This window comes from Pseudophryne corroboree, chromosome 2, assembly GCF_028390025.1.
Source record: "Pseudophryne corroboree isolate aPseCor3 chromosome 2, aPseCor3.hap2, whole genome shotgun sequence".
In the NCBI taxonomy this organism is placed as follows: domain Eukaryota; kingdom Metazoa; phylum Chordata; class Amphibia; order Anura; family Myobatrachidae; genus Pseudophryne; species Pseudophryne corroboree.
The window spans coordinates 602,988,237-603,008,164 of NC_086445.1; the positions used below are offsets into that span (position 1 = coordinate 602,988,237).

The 19,928-nt window shown below is 47.1% G+C and overlaps 1 protein-coding gene across 2 annotated transcripts in view; it reads left to right on the forward strand.

Annotated features, from left to right (window-relative positions):
- The window catches only part of GPN2 (GPN-loop GTPase 2), a 52,544-nt gene extending 33,880 nt beyond the window's left edge, over positions 1-18,664 (forward strand). The window contains exons 4-5 of one of the 2 annotated variants that reach the window (XM_063954710.1): positions 14,143-14,270; positions 17,773-18,664. In XM_063954710.1, the coding sequence (XP_063810780.1) occupies positions 14,143-14,270; positions 17,773-17,845 (201 nt within the window). In that variant the 3' untranslated portion in view covers positions 17,846-18,664. Of the gene's footprint in view, positions 1-14,142; positions 14,271-17,772 lie in introns of those variants that run through there. The other variant, XM_063954711.1, reaches the window with a different exon arrangement.
- Positions 18,665-19,928: the final 1,264 nt, after the last annotated feature.

A 19,928-nucleotide genomic window follows, 5' to 3' on the forward strand; every position in this document is an offset into this window, starting at 1 on the left:
TCCCTCACCGTTACCTCAACTCGGCCCTGCCAGCTTCCCCCATAGAGAGGGAAATAGTGTTAGCAGCAATTCAAAAATTGTATCTCCAGCAGGTGGTGGTAAAGGTTCCCCTCCTTCAACAGGGAAGGGGTTACTATTCGACAATGTTTGTGGTACCGAAACCGGACGGTTCGGTCAGACCCATATTGAATTTAAAATCCCTGAACATATACCTGAAAAGGTTCAAGTTCAAGATGGAATCGCTCAGAGCGGTCATCGCAAGTCTGGAGGAAGGGGATTTTATGGTGTCTCTGGACATAAAGGATGCTTACCTTCATGTCCCCATTTATCCACCTCATCAGGAGTACCTCAGATTTGTGGTACAGGATTGTCATTACCAATTCCAGACGTTGCCATTTGGTCTGTCCACGGCATCGAGAATATTTACCAAGGTAATGGCAGAAATGATGGTGCTCCTGCGAAAGCAGGGAGTCACAATTATTCCATACTTGGACGATCTCCTCATAAAGGCGAGGTCCAGAGAGCAGTTGCTGATCAGCGTAGCACGCTCTCGGGAAGTGTTACAACAGCACGGCTGGATTCTGAATATTCCAAAGTCGCAGCTGATACCTGCGACGCGTCTGCCCTTCCTGGGCATGATTCTGGACACAGACCAGAAGAAGGTTTTTCTCCCGACGGAGAAGGCTCAGGAACTCATGACACTGGTCAGAGACCTCTTAAAACCAAAACAGGTGTCGGTGCATCACTGCACGCGAGTCCTGGGAAAGATGGTGGCGTCATACGAGGCCATTCCCTTCGGCAGGTTCCATGCGAGGACCTTTCAATGGGATCTGTTGGACAAGTGGTCCGGATTGCATCTGCAGATGCATCGGCTGATCACCCTATCCCCCAGGGCCAGGGTGTCTCTTCTATGGTGGCTGCAGAGTGCTCACCTTCTCGAGGGCCGCAGATTCGGCATTCAGGACTGGGTCCTGGTGACCACGGACGCAAGCCTCCGAGGGTGGGGGGGCAGTCACACAGGGAAGAAATTTCCAGGGTCTGTGGTCAAGTCAGGAGACTTGCCTTCACATCAATATCCTGGAACTAAGGGCCATATACAACGCCCTAAGTCAAGTGGAGACACTGCTTCGCAACAAATCGGTGCTGATTCAATCAGACAACATCAGCGCAGTGGCTCATGTAAACCGCCAAGGCGGCACAAGGAGCAGGGTGGCGATAGCGGAAGCCACCAGAATTCTTCGATTGGGCGGAGAATCACGTACGAGCACTGTCAGCAGTGTTCATTCCGGGAGTGGACAACTGGGAAGCAGACTTCCTCAGCAGACACGACCTCCACCCGGGAGAGTGGGGACTTCATCAAGAAGTCTTCACGCAGATTGCAAGGCGATGGGAACTGCCACAGGTGGACATGATGGCATCCCGCCTCAACAAAAAGCTACAGAAGTATTGCGCCAGGTCAAGAGACCCTCAGGTGATAGCTGTAGACGCACTAGTGACACCGTGGGTGTTCCAGTCGGTTTATGTGTTTCCTCCTCTTCCTCTCATACCCAAGGTGCTGAGAATCATAAGAAAAAGAGGAGTGAGAACAATACTCATTGTTCCGGATTGGCCAAGAAGGACTTGGTATCCAGAGCTACAAGAAATGCTCACAGAGGACCCATGGCCTCTACCTCTAAGACAGGATCTGTTACAACAGGGGCCCTGTCTGTTCCAAGAATTACCGCGGCTGTGTTTGACGGCATGGCGGTTGAACGCCGGATCCTAGCAGAAAAAGGCATTCCGGATGAGGTTATTCCTACGCTGATAAAGGCTAGGAAGGACGTGACGGCTAAACATTATCACCGTATATGGCGAAAATATGTTGCTTGGTGTGAGGCCAGGTATGCCCCTACGGATGCCCCAGCTGGGCCGTTTCCTTCACTTCCTACAGTCGGGAGTGACTTTGGGCCTAAAATTGGGGTCCATTAAGGTCCAGATTTCGGCCCTATCCATTTTCTTTCAAAAAGAACTGGCTTCTCTTCCTGAAGTTCAGACGTTTGTAAAGGGAGTACTGCATATTCAGCCCCCGTTTGTGCCTCCAGTGGCACCTTTGGATCTTAACGTGGTGTTGAGTTTCCTGAAATCACACTGGTTTGAGCCACTTAAAACCATGGAGTTAAAATATCTCACGTGGAAGGTGGTCATGCTATTAGGCTTCGGCTAGGCGTGTGTCAGAATTGGCGGCTTTGTCATATAAAAGCCCCTATCTGGTTTTCCATATGGACAGGTCAGAATTGCGGACTCGTCCGCAATTTCTGCCAAAAGTGGTGTCATCTTTTCATATGAACCAACCTATTGTGGTGCCTGTGGCTACTCGTGACTTGGAGGATTCCGAGTTACTGGATGTAGTCAGGGCTTTGAAGATTTATGTAGCCAGAACGGCTAGAGTCAGGAAAACTGAGTCGCTGTTTATCCTGTATGCATCCAACAAGGCTTGGTGCTCCTTCTTCAAAGCAAACTATTGCTCGCTGGATCTGTAACACGATTCAGCAGGCTCATTCTGCGGCTGGATTGCCGCTTCCAAAATCAGTAAAAGCCCACTCCACAAGGAAGGTGGGCTCTTCTTGGGCTGCTGCCCGTGGGGTCTCGGCATTACAGCTTTGCCGAGCGGCTACTTGGTCAGGTTCAAACACTTTTGCAAAGTTCTACAAGTTTGATACCCTGGCTGAGGAGGACCTTGTGTTTGCTCATTCGGTGCTGCAGTCATCCTCACTCTCCCGCCCGTTTGGGAGCTTTGGTATAATCCCCATGGTCCTTACGGAGTCCCCAGCATCCACTAGGACGTTAGAGAAAATAAGATTTTACTTACCGGTAAATCTATTTCTCGTAGTCCGTAGTGGATGCTGGGCGCCCGTCCCAAGTGCAGACTTCTTCTGCAATACTTGTATATAGTTATTGCTTAAATAAGGGTTATGTTATGGTTGCATCAGGGTTATCTGATGCTCTGTTGTTGTTCATACTGTTAACTGGGTAAGTTTATCACAAGTTATACGGTGTGATTGGTGTGGCTGGTATGAGTCTTGCCCTGGATTCCAAAATCCTTTCCTTGTACTGTCAGCTCTTCCGGGCACAGTTTCCTTAACTGAGGTCTGGAGGAGGGACATAGAGGGAGGAGCCAGTGCACACCAGTATCCTAATTCTTTCTTAAAGTGCCCTGTCTCCTGCGGAGCCCGTCTATTCCCCATGGTCCTTACGGAGTCCCCAGCATCCACTACGGACTACGAGAAATAGATTTACCGGTAAGTAAAATCTTATTATTATTATTATTATTTATTATTTATTTATATATTTTTTATTTTTTTAAACTTGCGTGGTAAAAGAACAGTTTGTTGTAGAAAAGAGGCATAGAAAGAGGTCAACAATGATACACAAACGGAAGAAAATTAAATTTAAGTAGAACTATAGCAGGCTAAAGCAATTATGATCAGTCTTCAGTGAGAGAAAGGAGGGTAGGAACTGGGAAAGGAGATAGGAGTGTAGTAACAGAGACCCTGGATAGGTTACAAAGGGGAAGGGCAGTAATAGTTTTCATTGGAGACATATTTTTATAAATAATGCACAAATCTGCTGAATTGAAAGCTGTAGAGTAGGAGGGTATACTTCTGTTATCTCACAGTGAAATCTAATATCGGGTCACTTTAGAATAGCTGATAATGGGTACAGACCTAAGTATAAGTCTGTAATAGATTATATAGATGTCACGTAGCTATTTATTTTGTGGCCAAGTACATGGGACATTGGATGTGACTCGGGTACATGCAGTGTAGATGACAGACGCAGTGGCTATTATTTTTGCCACTGCGTACGTTCCAAAGCCGCAATGCAATTGATTAGCAATAGACTGCACAGGCGGCTTCCTGTCTATAGACAGACCGTAAAAAGATAGACCGTCATTAGTTAGAAACTATATGGTCGACAGTCAAAAGTCAGACACAAAAGAAGAATTTATTATTATTTTTTGTTATTTTTTTTTGTGTGTGTGTTGTTGTTGTGGTGTGTGTGTTTTTTTTTTTGTTTTGTTTTTTTTTTACAACTTTTGCCTCATTTACTGTCCATGTCACAAACTATTACCTTTTATTAAAGTTGTGGCAAGCAGAGCGAGACACAGAGCCCGAAGCGTGGTGAACAGACGAATTTTGCAAAATTTGCGTTAAAAATGTTTATAAACACAAAAACATTATTTATTTATTTTTTGTCTGACTTATGACCCTGTTGACCATATAGGGGTATATGCAATAGCGGGCGAATTGGCAAAAAAGGCGAATTCCGGGACGTTTTCGCCTCCAAAAATCAATTCGCCTATGCAGTGCAGTCATTTTTCGCAAAAAAACGGCCCGTCAAAATTCGCCTTTTCTCAATTCGCCTTTTTCCGAATTCGCCTTTTCTGCAATGGTACAGATGCTGCAATTCGCCTCCAGCATATTCAATTCAAGTTTGGAAATTCGCCTGCAGTGCTTTTAGACAGCAAATTCGCGATTTTCAATCCGCCACACTTTGGAGGGTGAAAACAAATAAAAAAATTTTAAACATGGTTTTTTTGGTGTTTTTTTTTTTGGGAATAGCAGATCTATTTATATTAGAAGGGATTAGGTTTTTTTTTTTTTTTGGGGGGAGGCACAAATATTATTTATATATTTTTTAAAATAATATTTTTATTTTTTTATTTTTTTTTATTGCTGGAACGGTAAAATCAGAAAAAAAAATGGCGTGGGGTCCCCCCTCCAAAGCATAACCAGCCTCGGGCTCATTGAGCTGGTCCTGGTTCTAAAAATGCGGGGGAAAAATTGACAGGGGATCCCCCGTATTTTTAAAACCAGCACCGGGCTCTGCGCCTGGTGCTGGTGCCAAAAATACGGGGGACAAAAAGAGTAGGGGTCCCCCGTATTTTTAACACCAGCATCGGGCTCCACTAGCTGGACAGATAATGCCACAGCCGGGGGTCACTTTTATGCCGTGGGGGAGTGGGGACCCCTTCAATCAAGAGGTCCTCCCCCCCCAGCCACCCAAGGGCCAGGGGTGAAGCCCGAGGCTGTCCCCCCCCCATCCAATGGGCTGCGGATGGGGGGGCTGATAGCCTTTGTGTTCAAAAAAAAGATATTGTTTTTTCCATTAGTACTACAAGTCCCAGCAAGCCTCCCCCGCAAGCTGGTACTTGGAGAACCACAAGTACCAGCATGCGGGAGAAAAACGGGCCCGCTGGTACCTGTAGTTCTAATGGAAAAAAAATACCCAAATAAAAACAGGACACAGACACCGTCGACAGTAAAACTTTATTACACACTGCCGACACACACATACTTACCTATGTTCACACGCCGACATCGGTCCTCTTCTCCATGTAGAATCCCGGGGTACCTGAAAATAAAAGATCAATATACTCACCTCAACAGGCTCCAGAGATAAATCCACGTACTTGGCAAAAAAAGAAAGCGCATTTACCCGCACCAAAAACGGACTGAAAGGGGTCCCATGCTGACACATGGGACACCTTTCCACGATTAAGATCTGTCAGTGACAGCTGTCACTGACAGGTCTCTAAGCCAATCAGGAAGCGCAACTTCGTTGCGCTCACCTGATTGGCTGATCGCTGTGACAGCGCATCGCACAGCTCCCTCCATTATATTCAATGGTGGGAACTTAGCGGCTAGCGGTGAGGTCACCCGCCGGTCAGCGGCTGACCGGCGGGTGACCCCACCGCTAGCCGCTAAGTTCCCACCATTGAAAGTAATGGAGCGGCTTTGCGAGGCGCTGTCAGAGTACAGACGGCGTCCAGCCAATCAGGTGAGCGCCACGGCAGTAGCGCTTCCTGATTGGCTGAAGGGACATCAGTGACAGGAGTCACGTGATGTCCCGGCATTCGGGGGAAGGGATCTGATGTGAAAACATTGGACCCCTTTCAGTCCGGTATGGCTCGGTGTTCGGTTTGTTTTTTTACAAAGTACGTGGATTCACCTCTGGACGCTGGAAGGTGAGTATAATTTTTTGACAGGTACCCTCGGATCGTCGGAGATCGTTGCAGTCGGCGTGTCAACACAGGTAAGTATGTGTGTGTCGGCGTATGAAATAAAGTTTTACTATCAAGGTGTGTGTGTCCTGTTTTTATTTGGGTATTTTTTTCCCAGTAGTACTACAGGTACCAGCGGGCCCGTTTTTCTCCCGCATGCTGGGACTTGTGGTTCTCCAAGTACCAGCTTGCGGGGGAGGCTTGCTGGGACTTGTAGTACTAATGGAAAAAACAATATCTTTTTTTTTAACACAAAGGCTATCAGCCCTCCCATCCGCAGCCCATTGGATGGGGGGGGACAGCCTCGGGCTTCACCCCTGGCCCTTGGGTGGCTGGGGGGGGGGGGGACCCCTTGATTGAAGGGGTCCCCACTCCCCCAGGGTACCCCGGCCAGGGGTGACTAGTTGGATATTTGATGCCACGGCCGCAGGGCACTATATAAAAGTGACCCCCGGCTGTGGCATTATCTGTCCAGCTAGTGGAGCCCGATGCTGGTGTTAAAAATACGGGGGACCCCTACTCGTTTTGTCCCCCGTATTTTTGGCACCAGCATCAGGCGCAGAGCCCGGTGCTGGTTTTAAAAATACGGGGGATCCCTGCCCGATTTTTCCCCTGCATTTTTAGAACCAGGACCAGCTCGATGAGCCCGAGGCTGGTTATGCTTTGGAGGGGGGACCCCACGCCATTTTTTTTTCGGGTTTTTCCCCGTTTTTTCCCGTTTTTTAAAATCGCGGTAAAATCCGCAAAATCGGCCGATTTTCGCCCGCGACTCTGGCGAATCCGTTTTTCATTGCATATGGTGAATTCCGGAAGCCACCTTCCGGAATTCACCTGGCGAATTTGGTCGAATTGAAAAAACGGCGATAATTGCCGCGATTTCGCCCGCTATTGCATATACCCCATAGTGTCTAACTAATGACTGTCTATCTTTTAACTGTCTATGAGCTACACCACACCCGCACAGGCTATTTATTTGCAAAGTGAATGACAGGTAGTCAACGCTTGGGAGAGGTAACGGGGTGGCTAGGAAAATGCAGGTGTGTCAGGACCGTTTTCTGGGCGTACCATAGTCGACCTCTCCAAATTTGTTTGCAGCTGGAGAGGCCCTGACGTCTTAGGGGAGATGGCATAGGGCTGCTCAGAGATCTGGCCGATGTGCGCTCAATGTTCCTGCTTATGTACGTGAGCAGCAGATGTGAGACGCTGGCAGTGGACATCTCTGTGCACAAGACAGCGGCTGAGCAATTAGCATATTTTCACTAGTACTCTGCGCCGATTGTCACCCAAATAGTAATAGTTCTTTGTGCTTAGTATTGGGCTTAGTTTCTGTTGCTCCCATTCATTCCTGCCAGAGATCAGAAATGATGCAATATATTTCAATTAGAAACGTGTATCACTATGTAAGCCATAGTTGGGGGTATTCAATTGTTTGAAAAGTCAAATGGGTGTCTATTAGATAGGAAAAAACAATCTATCTAATAGACACCCAACTGACTTTTCAAACAATTGAATACCCCCCAATGTCTCCTATTTGTTATCTAAAGCTGGCCATATATTATGCAATTATAGGCCCGATTTGCCGATTATCGTGCTAATGACTGCATAATGTATAGCTGCAACCGATCAGCAATGATTGGATGGTCAGGCATGAGATCAGCTGCATCTGGCAGTGTATGTGTTGCCACAGCTGACCACCCAAACGGGGAGAAATAGGGAAATGTCTCCTCCCCAAGAGAGGAACGCAGATACCGTGTGGCCAAACACTGAGATGTCTCACAGCGTATGTCCATGATATCTGATGGGTGTCAGATAAAAGTATTTATACACGTGTGTATTAATTTGTATATCTAGCTTGTGGTTTGTCCACACACACACACACACACACACACACACACACACACACACACACACACACTATAAATCAGCAATGACACACAATAAGTTGCAATATTGGTGATATCAGCAGGGTTTCATACTCTTGATTACAGTCAGACTACATTGATAAATACCTCGCTACTAAGCGCAAACAACTACTACTATTTAGGGGAGACTATCACACAGTCACAAAAGAAATGTCTAGCTGCGTGATCTATTAAGACATACTTCACTATCTAATAGTAGCTATTGTGCACAGCCTTACCAGCATAATGTAGAAGTTGTATAGGTGCAGTAATTATTGTATATAGGATTATAAACACACTGTACTATAGCCACCTGCATATCTTCGCATTACATAATCCTTTTTCTCTGACGTCCTAGTGGATGCTGGGAACTCCGTAAGGACCATGGGGGATAGCGGCTCCGCAGGAGACTGGGCACAACTAAGAAAGATTTAGGACTACCTGGTGTGCACTGGCTCCTCCCTCTATGCCCCTCCTCCAGACCTCAGTTAGAATTTTGTGCCCGGCCGAGCTGGTTGCACACTAGGGGCTCTCCTGAGCTCTTAGAAAGAAAGTATATTTAGGTTTTTTATTTTCAGTGAGATCTGCTGGCAACAGACTCACTGCTTCGAGGGACTGAGGGGAGTAAGGGGAGAAGAAGCGAACCTACCTGCTTGCAGCTAGCTTGGGCTTCTTAGGCTACTGGACACCATTAGCTCCAGAGGGATCGAACACAGGCCCAGCCTCGGTCGTCCGGTCCCGGAGCCGCGCCGCCGTCCCCCTTGCAGAGCCAGAAGCAAGAAGAACATCCAGAAAATCGGCGGCTGAAGACTCCGGTCTTCATTAAGGTAGCGCACAGCACTGCAGCTGTACGCCATTGCTCCCCATGCACACCTCACACTCCGGTCACTGATGGGTGCAGGGCGCTGGGGGGGGGGGAAACCGCCCTGGGCTGCAATATAAATACCTTAGCTTGGCAAAAAAACACATAATATAGTCAGGAAGACTATATATGTGTAAAATCCCCTGCCAAAAATATCCTGAAAAAAGCAAGAGAAGTCCGCCGTGAAGGGGGCGGGGCTATCTCCCTCAGCACACTGGCGCCATTTCCTCTCACAGCTCAGCTGGAAGGACGCTCCTAAGGCTCTCCCCTGCAGTTTCCAGGCTCAATAGGGTAAAAAAGAGAGGGGGGGCACTAAATTTAGGCGCAAATTGTGTATTATAGCAGCTATAGGGGAAAAATCACTGTGTGTAGTGGGTATCCCTGTATTATATAGCGCTCTTGTGTGTGCTGGCATACTCTCTATGTCTCCCCAAAGGACTTTGTGGGGTCCTGTCCTCAGTCAGAGCATTCCCTGTGTGTGTGCGGTGTCGATACGGCTGTGTCGACATGTTTGATGAGGAGGCTTATGTGGAGGCGGAGCAGGTGCCGATAAATGTGATGTCACCCCCTGCGGGGTCGACACCTGAATGGATGGACATGTGGAAGGAATTACGCGACAGTGTCAACTTACATAAAAGGTTTGACGACATAGCAGATGTGGGACAGCCGGCTGCTCAGCCCGTGCCTGCCCAAGCGTCTCAAAAGCCATCAGGGGCTCTAAAACGCCCACTACCTCAGATGGCAGACACAGATGTCGACACGGATACTGACTCCAGTGTCGACGAAGATGAGACTAGTGTACATTCCAATAGAGCCATTCGTTATATGATTACGGCAATTAAAAATGTGTTGCAAATTTCTGATATTACCCCAGGTACCACAAAAGAGGGTATTATGTTTGGGGAGAAAAAGCTACCAGTGTTTTTTCCCCCATCTGATGAATTAAATGAAGTGTGTGAAGAAGCGTGGGCTTCCCCTGATAAGAAACTGGTAATTTCTAAAAAGTTACTAATGGCGTACCCTTTCCCGCCAGAGGACAGGTCACGTTGGGAGACATCCCCTAGGGTGGATAAAGCGCTCACACGTCTGTCTAAAAAGGTGGCACTACCGTCTCCAGACACGGCCGCCCTAAAGGAACCTGCGGATAGAAAGCAGGAGGCTATCCTGAAGTCTGTATATACACACTCAGGAATTATACTGAGACCGGCTATTGCTTTAGCATGGATGTGCAGTGCTGCAGCTGCGTGGTCAGATTCCCTGTCGGAAAACATTGATACCCTAGATAGGGACACTATATTGCTAACCGTAGAGCATATTAAAGACGCTGTCTTATACATGAGAGATGCACAGAGGGATATTTGCCGGCTGGCATCTAAAATAAACGCAATGTCCATTTCTGCCAGGAGAGGATTGTGGACTCGGCAGTGGACAGGAGATGCAGATTCTAAAAGGCACATGGAAGTTTTGCCTTACAAGGGCGAGGAGTTGTTTGGGGATGGTCTCTCGGACCTCGTTTCCACAGCGACAGCTGGGAAGTCAGCATTTTTACCCCATGTTCCCTCACAGCCAAAGAAAGCACCGTATTATCAGGTACAGTCCTTTCGGCCCCAGAAAGGTAAGCGGGTTAGAGGCGCGTCCTTTCTGCCCAGAGGTAGAGGGAAAAAGCTGCAACATACAGCCAGTTCCCAGGAACAAAAGTCATCCCCCGCTTCCTCTAAGTCCACCGCATGACGCTGGGGCTCCACAGGCGGAGCCAGGTACGGTGGGGGCCCGTCTCAAGAACTTCAGAGACCAGTGGGCTCGCTCACGGGTGGCGCCCTGGATTCTACAAGTAGTATCTCAGGGGTACAAGCTGGAATTCGAGACGTCTCCCCCTCGCCGTTTCCTCAAATCTGCCTTGCCGACAGCTCCCCCGGACAGGGAGGCAGTGCTGGAGGCGATTCACAAGCTGTTTTCTCAGCAGGTGATAATCAAGGTACCCCTCCTTCAACAAGGACGGGGTTACTATTCCACAATGTTTGTGGTACCGAAACCGGACGGTTCGGTGAGACCCATTTTAAATTTAAAATCCTTGAACACTTATATAAGAAGGTTCAAGTTCAAGATGGAATCACTCAGGGCGGTGATTGCAAGCCTGGACGAGGGGGATTACATGGTATCACTGGACATCAAGGATGCTTACCAGCATGTCCCCATTTACCCTCCTCATCAGGAGTACCTCAGATTTGTGGTACAGGATTGTCATTACCAATTCCAGACGTTGCCGTTTGGTCTGTCCACGGCACCGAGGGTATTTACCAAGGTAATGGCCGAAATGATGATACTCCTTGGAAAAAAGGGAGTTTTAATTATCCCGTACTTGGACGATCTCCTTATAAAGGCAAGGTCCAGGGAACAGTTGTTGATCGGAGTAGCACTTGCTCGGGAAGTGCTACAACAGCACGGCTGGATCCTGAATTTTCCAAAGTCGCAGCTGGTTCCTACAACGCGTCTACTGTTCCTGGGGATGGTTCTGGACACGGAACAGAAAAAAGTGTTTCTCCCGGAGGAGAAGGCCAAGGAGTTGTCATCTCTAGTCAGAGACCTCCTAAAACCAAAACAGGTGTCGGTGCACCATTGCACGCGAGTCCTGGGAAAGATGGTGGCTTCTTACGAAGCGATTCCTTTCGGAAGGTTCCATGCAAGGATCTTTCAGTGGGATCTGTTGGACAAGTGGTCCGGATCGCATCTTCAGATGCATCGGCTGATAACCCTGGCTCCAAGGACCAGGGTGTCGCTGTTGTGGTGGCTGCAGAGTGCTCATCTTCTAGAGGGCCGCAGATTCGGCATACAGGACTGGGTCCTGGTGACCACGGATGCCAGCCTTCGAGGTTGGGGGGCAGTCACACAGGGAAGAAACTTCCAAGGACTATGGACAAGTCAGGAGACTTCCCTACACATAAATATTCTGGAACTAAGGGCCATTTACAATGCCCTAAGTCAGGCAAGACCCCTGCTTCAACACCAGCCGGTGCTGATCCAGTCAGACAACATCACGGCTGTCGCCCATGTAAACCGACAGGGCGGCACAAGAAGCAGGATGGCGATGGCAGAAGCCACAAGGATTCTCCGATGGGCGGAAAATCACGTGATAGCACTGTCAGCAGTGTTCATTCCGGGAGTGGACAACTGGGAAGCAGACTTCCTCAGCAGGCACGACCTCCACCCGGGAGAGTGGGGACTTCATCCAGAAGTCTTCAAGCTGATTGTAAATCGCTGGGAACGGCCACAGGTGGACATGATGGCGTCCCGCCTCAACAAAAAGCTAAAAAAATATTGCGCCAGGTCAAGGGACCCTCAGGCGATAGATGTGGACGCTCTAGTGACACCGTGGGTGTACCAGTCGGTTTATGTGTTCCCTCCTCTGCCTCTCATACCCAAGGTACTGAGAATAATAAGAAGGAGAGGAGTAAGAACTATACTTGTGGTTCCGGATTGGCCAAGAAGAGCTTGGTACCCAGAACTTCAAGAAATTATCTCAGAGGACCCATGGCCTCTGCCGCTCAGACAGGACCTGCTGCTGCAAGGACCCTGTCTGTTCCAAGACTTACCGCGGCTGCGTTTGACGGCATGGCGGTTGAACGCCGGATCCTGAAGGAAAAGGGCATTCCGGAGGAAGTCATCCCTACGCTGATTAAAGCTAGGAAGGAGGTGACCGCAAACCATTATCACCGCATATGGCGAAAATATGTTGCGTGGTGTGAGGCCAGAAGGGCCCCAACGGAGGAGTTTCAGCTGGGTCGATTTCTGCACTTCCTACAGTCAGGGGTGACTATGGGCCTAAAATTGGGTTCCATTAAGGTCCAGATTTCGGCTCTGTCGATTTTCTTCCAAAAAGAACTGGCTTCACTGCCTGAAGTTCAGACGTTTGTTAAAGGAGTGCTGCATATTCAGCCCCCTTTTGTGCCTCCAGTGGCACCTTGGGATCTCAACGTGGTGTTGAATTTCCTTAAGTCACATTGGTTTGAGCCACTTAAAACCGTGGAACTAAAATATCTCACGTGGAAAGTGGTCATGCTGTTGGCCTTGGCTTCGGCCAGGCGTGTGTCAGAATTGGCGACTTTGTCATGTAAAAGCCCTTATCTGATTTTCCATATGGATAGGGCGGAATTGAGGACTCGTCCCCAATTTCTTCCTAAGGTGGTATCAGCTTTTCATTTGAACCAACCTATTGTGGTGCCTGCGGCTACTAAGGACTTGGAGGATTCCAAGTTGCTGGACGTAGTCAGAGCCCTGAAAATCTATGTTTCCAGGACGGCTGGAGTCAGGAAAACTGACTCGCTATTTATCCTGTATGCGCCCAACAAGCTGGGTGCTCCTGCTTCAAAGCAGTCTATTGCTCGCTGGATCTGTAGTACGATTCAACTGGCACATTCTGCGGCTAGACTGCCGCATCCTAAATCTGTAAAAGCCCATTCCACGAGGAAAGTGGGCTCTTCTTGGGCTGCTGCCCGAGGGGTCTCGGCTTTACAACTTTGCTACTTGGTCGGGTTCAAACACATTTGCTAAATTCTACAAGTTTGATACCCTGGCTGAGGAGGACCTTGAGTTTGCTCACTCGGTGCTGCAGAGTCATCCGCACTCTCCCGCCCGTTTGGGAGCTTTGGTATAACCCCCATGGTCCTTACGGAGTTTCCAGCATCCACTAGGACGTCAGAGAAAATAAGATTTTACTCACCGGTAAATCTATTTCTCGTAGTCCGTAGTGGATGCTGGGCGCCCATCCCAAGTGCGGATTGTCTGCAATACTTGTATATAGTTATTGCCTAACTAAAGGGTTATTGTTATGAGCCATCTGTTCGTGAGGCTCAGTTGTTATTCATGCTGTTAACTGGGTATAGTATCACGAGTTGTACGGTGTGATTGGTGTGGCTGGTATGAGTCTTACCCGGGATTCCAAAATCCTTTCCTTATTGTGTCAGCTCTTCCGGGCACAGTTTCCTAACTGAGGTCTGGAGGAGGGGCATAGAGGGAGGAGCCAGTGCACACCAGGTAGTCCTAAATCTTTCTTAGTTGTGCCCAGTCTCCTGCGGAGCCGCTATTCCCCATGGTCCTTACGGAGTTCCCAGCATCCTCTACGGACTACGAGAAATAGATTTACCGGTGAGTAAAATCTTATTATTTTACTGTAAAATGTTATTAGACTTTAAAATTGTTGAATAGACTTGAAAAAGTTGCATATTGATGTAGAAATAGTGAAAGGGAGGAATGACTTGGAAACGTGAATGAATGGTCCTCCCAATGAGTACAGTGAAGTTTAGCTTAATGATTTTATTATTTTGTACTCCCACTCTCAGGATGAACAAAGTATGAAGAGAGTTTTGGCTGCTGTGGATAAAGCAAGTGGGTTCTGCTTTGGGGCAGAAAACAGATCACCTGGAAATCTTATGTCTGCTGTAGTAGGGGCGGACTTCCATTTCACATCGTATCCTAATTCTGCCACTAATGGCCTGATTTAAAAAACAAACAAACTATATTTTAAAAATTATATTTTGTTTTTATATTATGTATTATAATGGGGAGGGTGAAGTCAAAATGGTGGCGGTCGTGTTCCCGGCGCTCAGGATACTGATGCCGTAATTCCGACCTCCAGCATTTGACTGACGGCTGCCATACCGACATCCGCTCTTAATTCCCACTTGGTTGGTGGTTCCACACCACCAAACAAGTGGGAATAGAACCATCACCACTGGCCCTGAAGCATGGCTAGAGCACGCTTCCTCTGGGACTTGCTGCCGCTATTCTGGCAGACAGGATGCTGCTGTCGGGATACTGAAAGCCAGCATCCCGATTACCGATATCATACCGGACCCACTCAGGGCCACCCAGCACAGGCCAAGAGCGCCCAGCACGTGTGGTGGTGCCCTGCGATGCATTTGCAATTTAATTGCAAAGTCATCCAATAGCGTTCGACCACATGTTTCCATACGCAGGCGACGTCATAGGCCGGCCCCGAAAACGGCTATGACATTGCCTGTGTTTGACATCTGGGGGCAGCAATCGAGAGTCGCTTGTCAGCCACCATGCGATTGGATCATTCCGGGGTGCGGTCGCATGGTGAAGGGTTGCGCACTATGGTCGTGGTGTGCGCAGACCCTATGGACGTGGCCACTGCATGCATCTCAGAATAAGGCCCAAAGTCCCATCGGGCAAATAATTTTCTCAAATAAAACACTCCCCTGTAACTGAAGTCCTCCAGTACCTTGCCTAAATTTGTGGTGTTACTAAGCTTATCTTTGATTCTTTGGTTAACCCTTTTTTTCTCTTTTAAAGGGTCTCATGCCATGATGACCAACATAAAAACTGAATGCACATTGTGTAGTATAGTTTTGAATTTATTTTTTTTATCTTTCCATTTCAAAATGTGCGTGCATACTGATATTTTAAGTGTCTTTCTTCAATTCAAGTGCATCTCTCATAATGTCACATATAAAGAGGAAAAAAAAGGGTCCAGCAATCAACACACACAACCGTAGACAAAATAAATCTAACATTTTGTTATGCAATAATACTAATCTTTTATTGTTTTACTGCTTTATTAGATGCACCTGCTAGTTAAGACAAATATATAATTAGCCAATTATGTAACAGTAAATCACTGCATAAAAAGCATACAGACATAGGGCCTTATGCAGAGAGGGACGCAGGTCGCTACATATGCAGCCAGATCTGCATCCATCTCCTCAGATGCTGGGGGCTGCCCAGCATGGGTGAGGGGCCACCTTCCGATGCGGATGTTGGATTGCAGATACATCGGATTTAAGTTTGACCCCTGGCTGTCAGACGGTCGGCTGACATTTTTTGAATATCTGAGCGGCTGTGTGTGGCGTCATGTAGCTGCCCCGAAAATGTTCTCGGCTATACCCATTTGCCCTGCCCCCCAATGCAGCGTCGCTGCTCTGCGGATGCCTGCTGCTGTCAATCACATGCAAGCAGTTTAGCGTTTAGAGAGAATTGTGCATAAAACAAAAAACATGAGTGAGTGGCATTTCTATGGATGAAAATGCTTATTCATGGATCGTGGTCAGCAGATAATGACCTGGTTCATGCTGACAGGAAGGCCACACATCTGTTTTGGGCAAAGCTTCTGAAGTCTGACCCATACATGTTCCTTTTTCTTGATATATTTTCTGGAAAAGGTAACCAAGATGCTACATAAAGTGATCTCAGTCTGTAACTTTTCATTCCTTTTTGCTACCTGAATGAATTGCATAAGACCAGTAAAATACTAAGAAGCCCATTTATCAACGAGTGATAAAACTTGTGTATGATAAATGGCACTCAAGCCAATTGGCTCCCAACTGACATTTTTTGAACACATGACAGTTGGGAGCTGATTGGCTAGAGCACCATTTATCAGATGCAACAAGTTTTATCACTTGTTGGTAAATGAGCTCTTTAGTGTTTTTTGAATTACTCAGGATGTCTGGTGCAATAATGTATCTGGAGCCTTTGAATGTGCCTCTGAGCATACAGCCACTGGCTTCAGCACACCCAGAAAACAGGGCTGACACTCCTATGTCTTGTGGAATGCTGCCCCCCGAACTCCAGCATTATGTCCTGCAATGCATTTGGAGCACTGCAAGTGACAGTTCAGCCCCAGCTCTGCATAACATGCAGATCGAAATCATCAGAGATGGGTGTAGACACTGGGTTTATGTACAGCTGTGAATTAGAGCCACAGTCCACACATAAAGCCCATTAAATTCAGTGCTAAAGCCTGATCATGCTCTTCAACACTATAATGTATTTGGAAGTTTCCTCCCTCCAGCTGGCTGTGCAAGAGTACTGAGAAGGCAGGTATGTATATTGGGGGTGATTCCGAGTTGTTCGCTCGCTAGCAGATTTTAGCAGCATTGCACACGCTAGGCCGCCGCCCTCTGGGAGTGTATCTTAGCTTAGCAGAATTGCGAACGAAAGATTAGCAGAATTGCAAATAAGTAATTCTTAGCAGTTTCTGAGTAGCTCGAGACTTACTCCTACACTGCGATCAGCTCAGCCCGTTTCGTTCCTGGTTTGACATCACAAACGCGCCCTGCGTTCAGCCAGCCACTCCCCCGTTTCTCCAGACACTCCTGCGTTTTATAGTGGCACGCCTGCGTTTTTCCCGCACACTCCCAGAAAACGGTCAGTTTCCGCAGAGAAACATCCACTTCCTGTCAATCACACTCCGATCACTTCAACGATGAAAAATTCTTCGTTCGGACGTGAGTAAATCTACTAAGTTTTGAGCTAAAATACTTAGCGCATGCGTACTGCGTACCATGCGCTTTTTCGCCTTAATCGCTCCGTTGCTAAAATCGGCAACGAGTGAACAACTCGGAATGACCCCCATTGATTCACTACCTAAGCTATTATCAAAAATAGCTGTTCCCCAGAAGACACTTACTTTCCATCTTTTCGGGAGAGGACTGTCTCCTTGTCTGCAGAAATTTTCATGACACTGATTTAAAGGTCAGTGGCATAACACAGAAGTGACATAGGTGCCAGTGACTTTCTGACGGGCATAATCTCTAACTTTTAAAGTAGTAAGCAGCGGTCCAGGGAGCCTTTTCTTGTCTCCTACTTGGGTTCCTGGAGGTGTGACGCAGTGACCACCCAGACCAGCAGAGTATCTGTAAATAATATGATAGTAAATCAACAGTACACTTACCTCTATCAGCTGAGACACTGGAAAGGGGATGAGGAATAACAATACCAGAGATTTATTTGACGATGCCTCTACTGTGATGGCTAAGGTCTCACATTCTTGGTAGCCCCCCCTTATCTCAATTGTTTTTATCTTCCCTGCCTAACCCTAATAAAGATCTCATGCGGTCTGGAAGGTAGATTTAAAAAAAAAAAGTCTTAATTTGTATTGAATCTTTGTGTATATAAAGTCGTGTCTCCTACTGTTGCAATATAGACCTTAACATATACTATTAAAGAACACTGGCGTTTCAAGAGAAATATGTTGAAAATGAGACGCGAACAGTGGAAGAGGAGGCATTGGACTTGTAATCTTCAGTCTGCGTTGAGGCACATGGCTTTCCTAATGAGGAAAATGCAGCTGATATAACTTCAGTATAGTATAAGTATAGCTGTATGAATCTTCTTCACCTGGACACTGGATAAAGAGTTGCACCATCCTTGGAGTTCCATTTCTACTATATAGCATGCCCTACTAATCATAAAAAGAAAAAAACAAAAGAACAACACAAGATGTGTAACTTGCTAGTGTCACTTGACTGAATACTGTAGAAGCAGAAGGTCATACGGAGATGTAGGTAATGGAACTTCTGCAATCAAGCTTATGAGGTCTGGGGCCAAATGTAATAGAGTGAGAGATTTGGTAAGGTTCTGCCGTTTGTTTATTTTTTAAAGTGGCGATCATTTACACAGCAAGATCAACATGGTTTTGCAGTGTAAATGATTGCCACTTTAAAAAAAAAACTACTGCAAAACCTTACCGAATTTCTCACTCTATTACATTTGGCCCCTGGTCTGCAGTTGTGACCACATTGCTTTTACAGGTCTGCCCTTGCTCTTACCCCGTGTTAGTCACTTTGGCACATATGATGGCTTTTACCATCTGTGTATTGTTCATCATTTTCCAGTGTTTAGGACTGAATATAATTTACAGTGAGTACAGCAACACCGGTGTCCATGATCCTAGTGCCTGTTTTCATAGTGCATTACTTTTACTGGATTCCCTTTGGAATGCTGCTTGTGAAAATGCTTACAAAGTGCTCATTAGAGCTTAGGCGTGAGGAATACATTTTGGTTTTAAGTTATTTTTTTTTGTATGAAATCTAAATAAAAATCTCTTGTTCTGTTTTACCGCATGTAATATTTATTCATGACTTAGATGCACTGATGTATAATAAGGAATAGTGTTTTGTTCATATATTTGATTAAAGTAACCATAAAACCAAAATAAATGTAACTACAGATATAGCCACGTTCAACGTTGCCGCAGCGGATGTGCGGCAAGTGTGCCCATGACTGTGTGCCTGTGTACGCACGCGCACACATAGAAGTCTATAGAGCGAACGCTGGCAGTAATCACTCACAGCCAGGTGTGTTCGCACTATGCCATGATGTGTATGCTCGTGCATACGCATTGTGGCATCGATGAGCGTGGCTACATCTGTAGTTCATATGAAATGTATTAATTTTTATTTAAAAAAAAAATAAACTGCTCAAAAAAATAAAGGGAACACTTAAACAACACAATGTAACTCCAAGTCAGTCACACTTCTGTGAAATCAAACTGTCCACTTAGGAAGCAACAGTGATTGACAATCAATTTCACATGCTGTTGTGCAAATGGAATAGACAACAGGTGGAAATTATAGGCAATTACCAAGACACCCCCAATAAAGGAGTTGTTCTGCAGGTGGTGACCACAGACCACTTCTCAGCTCCTATGCTTTCTGGCTGATGTTTGGTCACTTTTGAAAGCTGGCGGTGCTTTCACTCTAGTGGTAGCATGAGACGGAGTCTACAACCCACACAAGTGGCTCAGGTAGTGCAGCTCATCCAGGATGGCACATCAATGCGAGCTGTGGCAAGAAGGCTTGCTGTGTCTGTCAGCGTAGTGTCCAGAGCATGGAGGCGTTACCAGGAGATAGGCCAGTACATCAGGAGACGTGGAGGAGGCCGTAGGAGGGCAACAACCCAGCAGCAGGACCGCTACCTCCGCCTTTGTGCAAGGTGGAGCACTGCCAGAGCCCTGCAAAATGACCTCCAGCAAGCCACAAATGTGCATGTGTCTACTCAAACGATCAGAAACCAACTCCATGAGGGTGATATGAGGGCCCGACGTCCACAGGTGGGGGTTGTGCTTCCAGCCCAACACCGTGCAGGACGTTTGGCATTTGCCAGAGAACACCAAGATTGTCAAATTCGCCACTGGCGCCCTGTGCTCTTCACAGATGAAAGCAGGTTCTCACTGAGCACATGGGACAAGAGTCTGGAGACGCCAAGGAGAATGTTCTGCTGCCTGCAACATCCTCCAGCATGACCGGTTTGGCAGTGGGTCAGTAATGGTGTGGGGTGGCATTTCTTTGGGGGACCGCACAGCCCTCCATGTGCTCGCCAG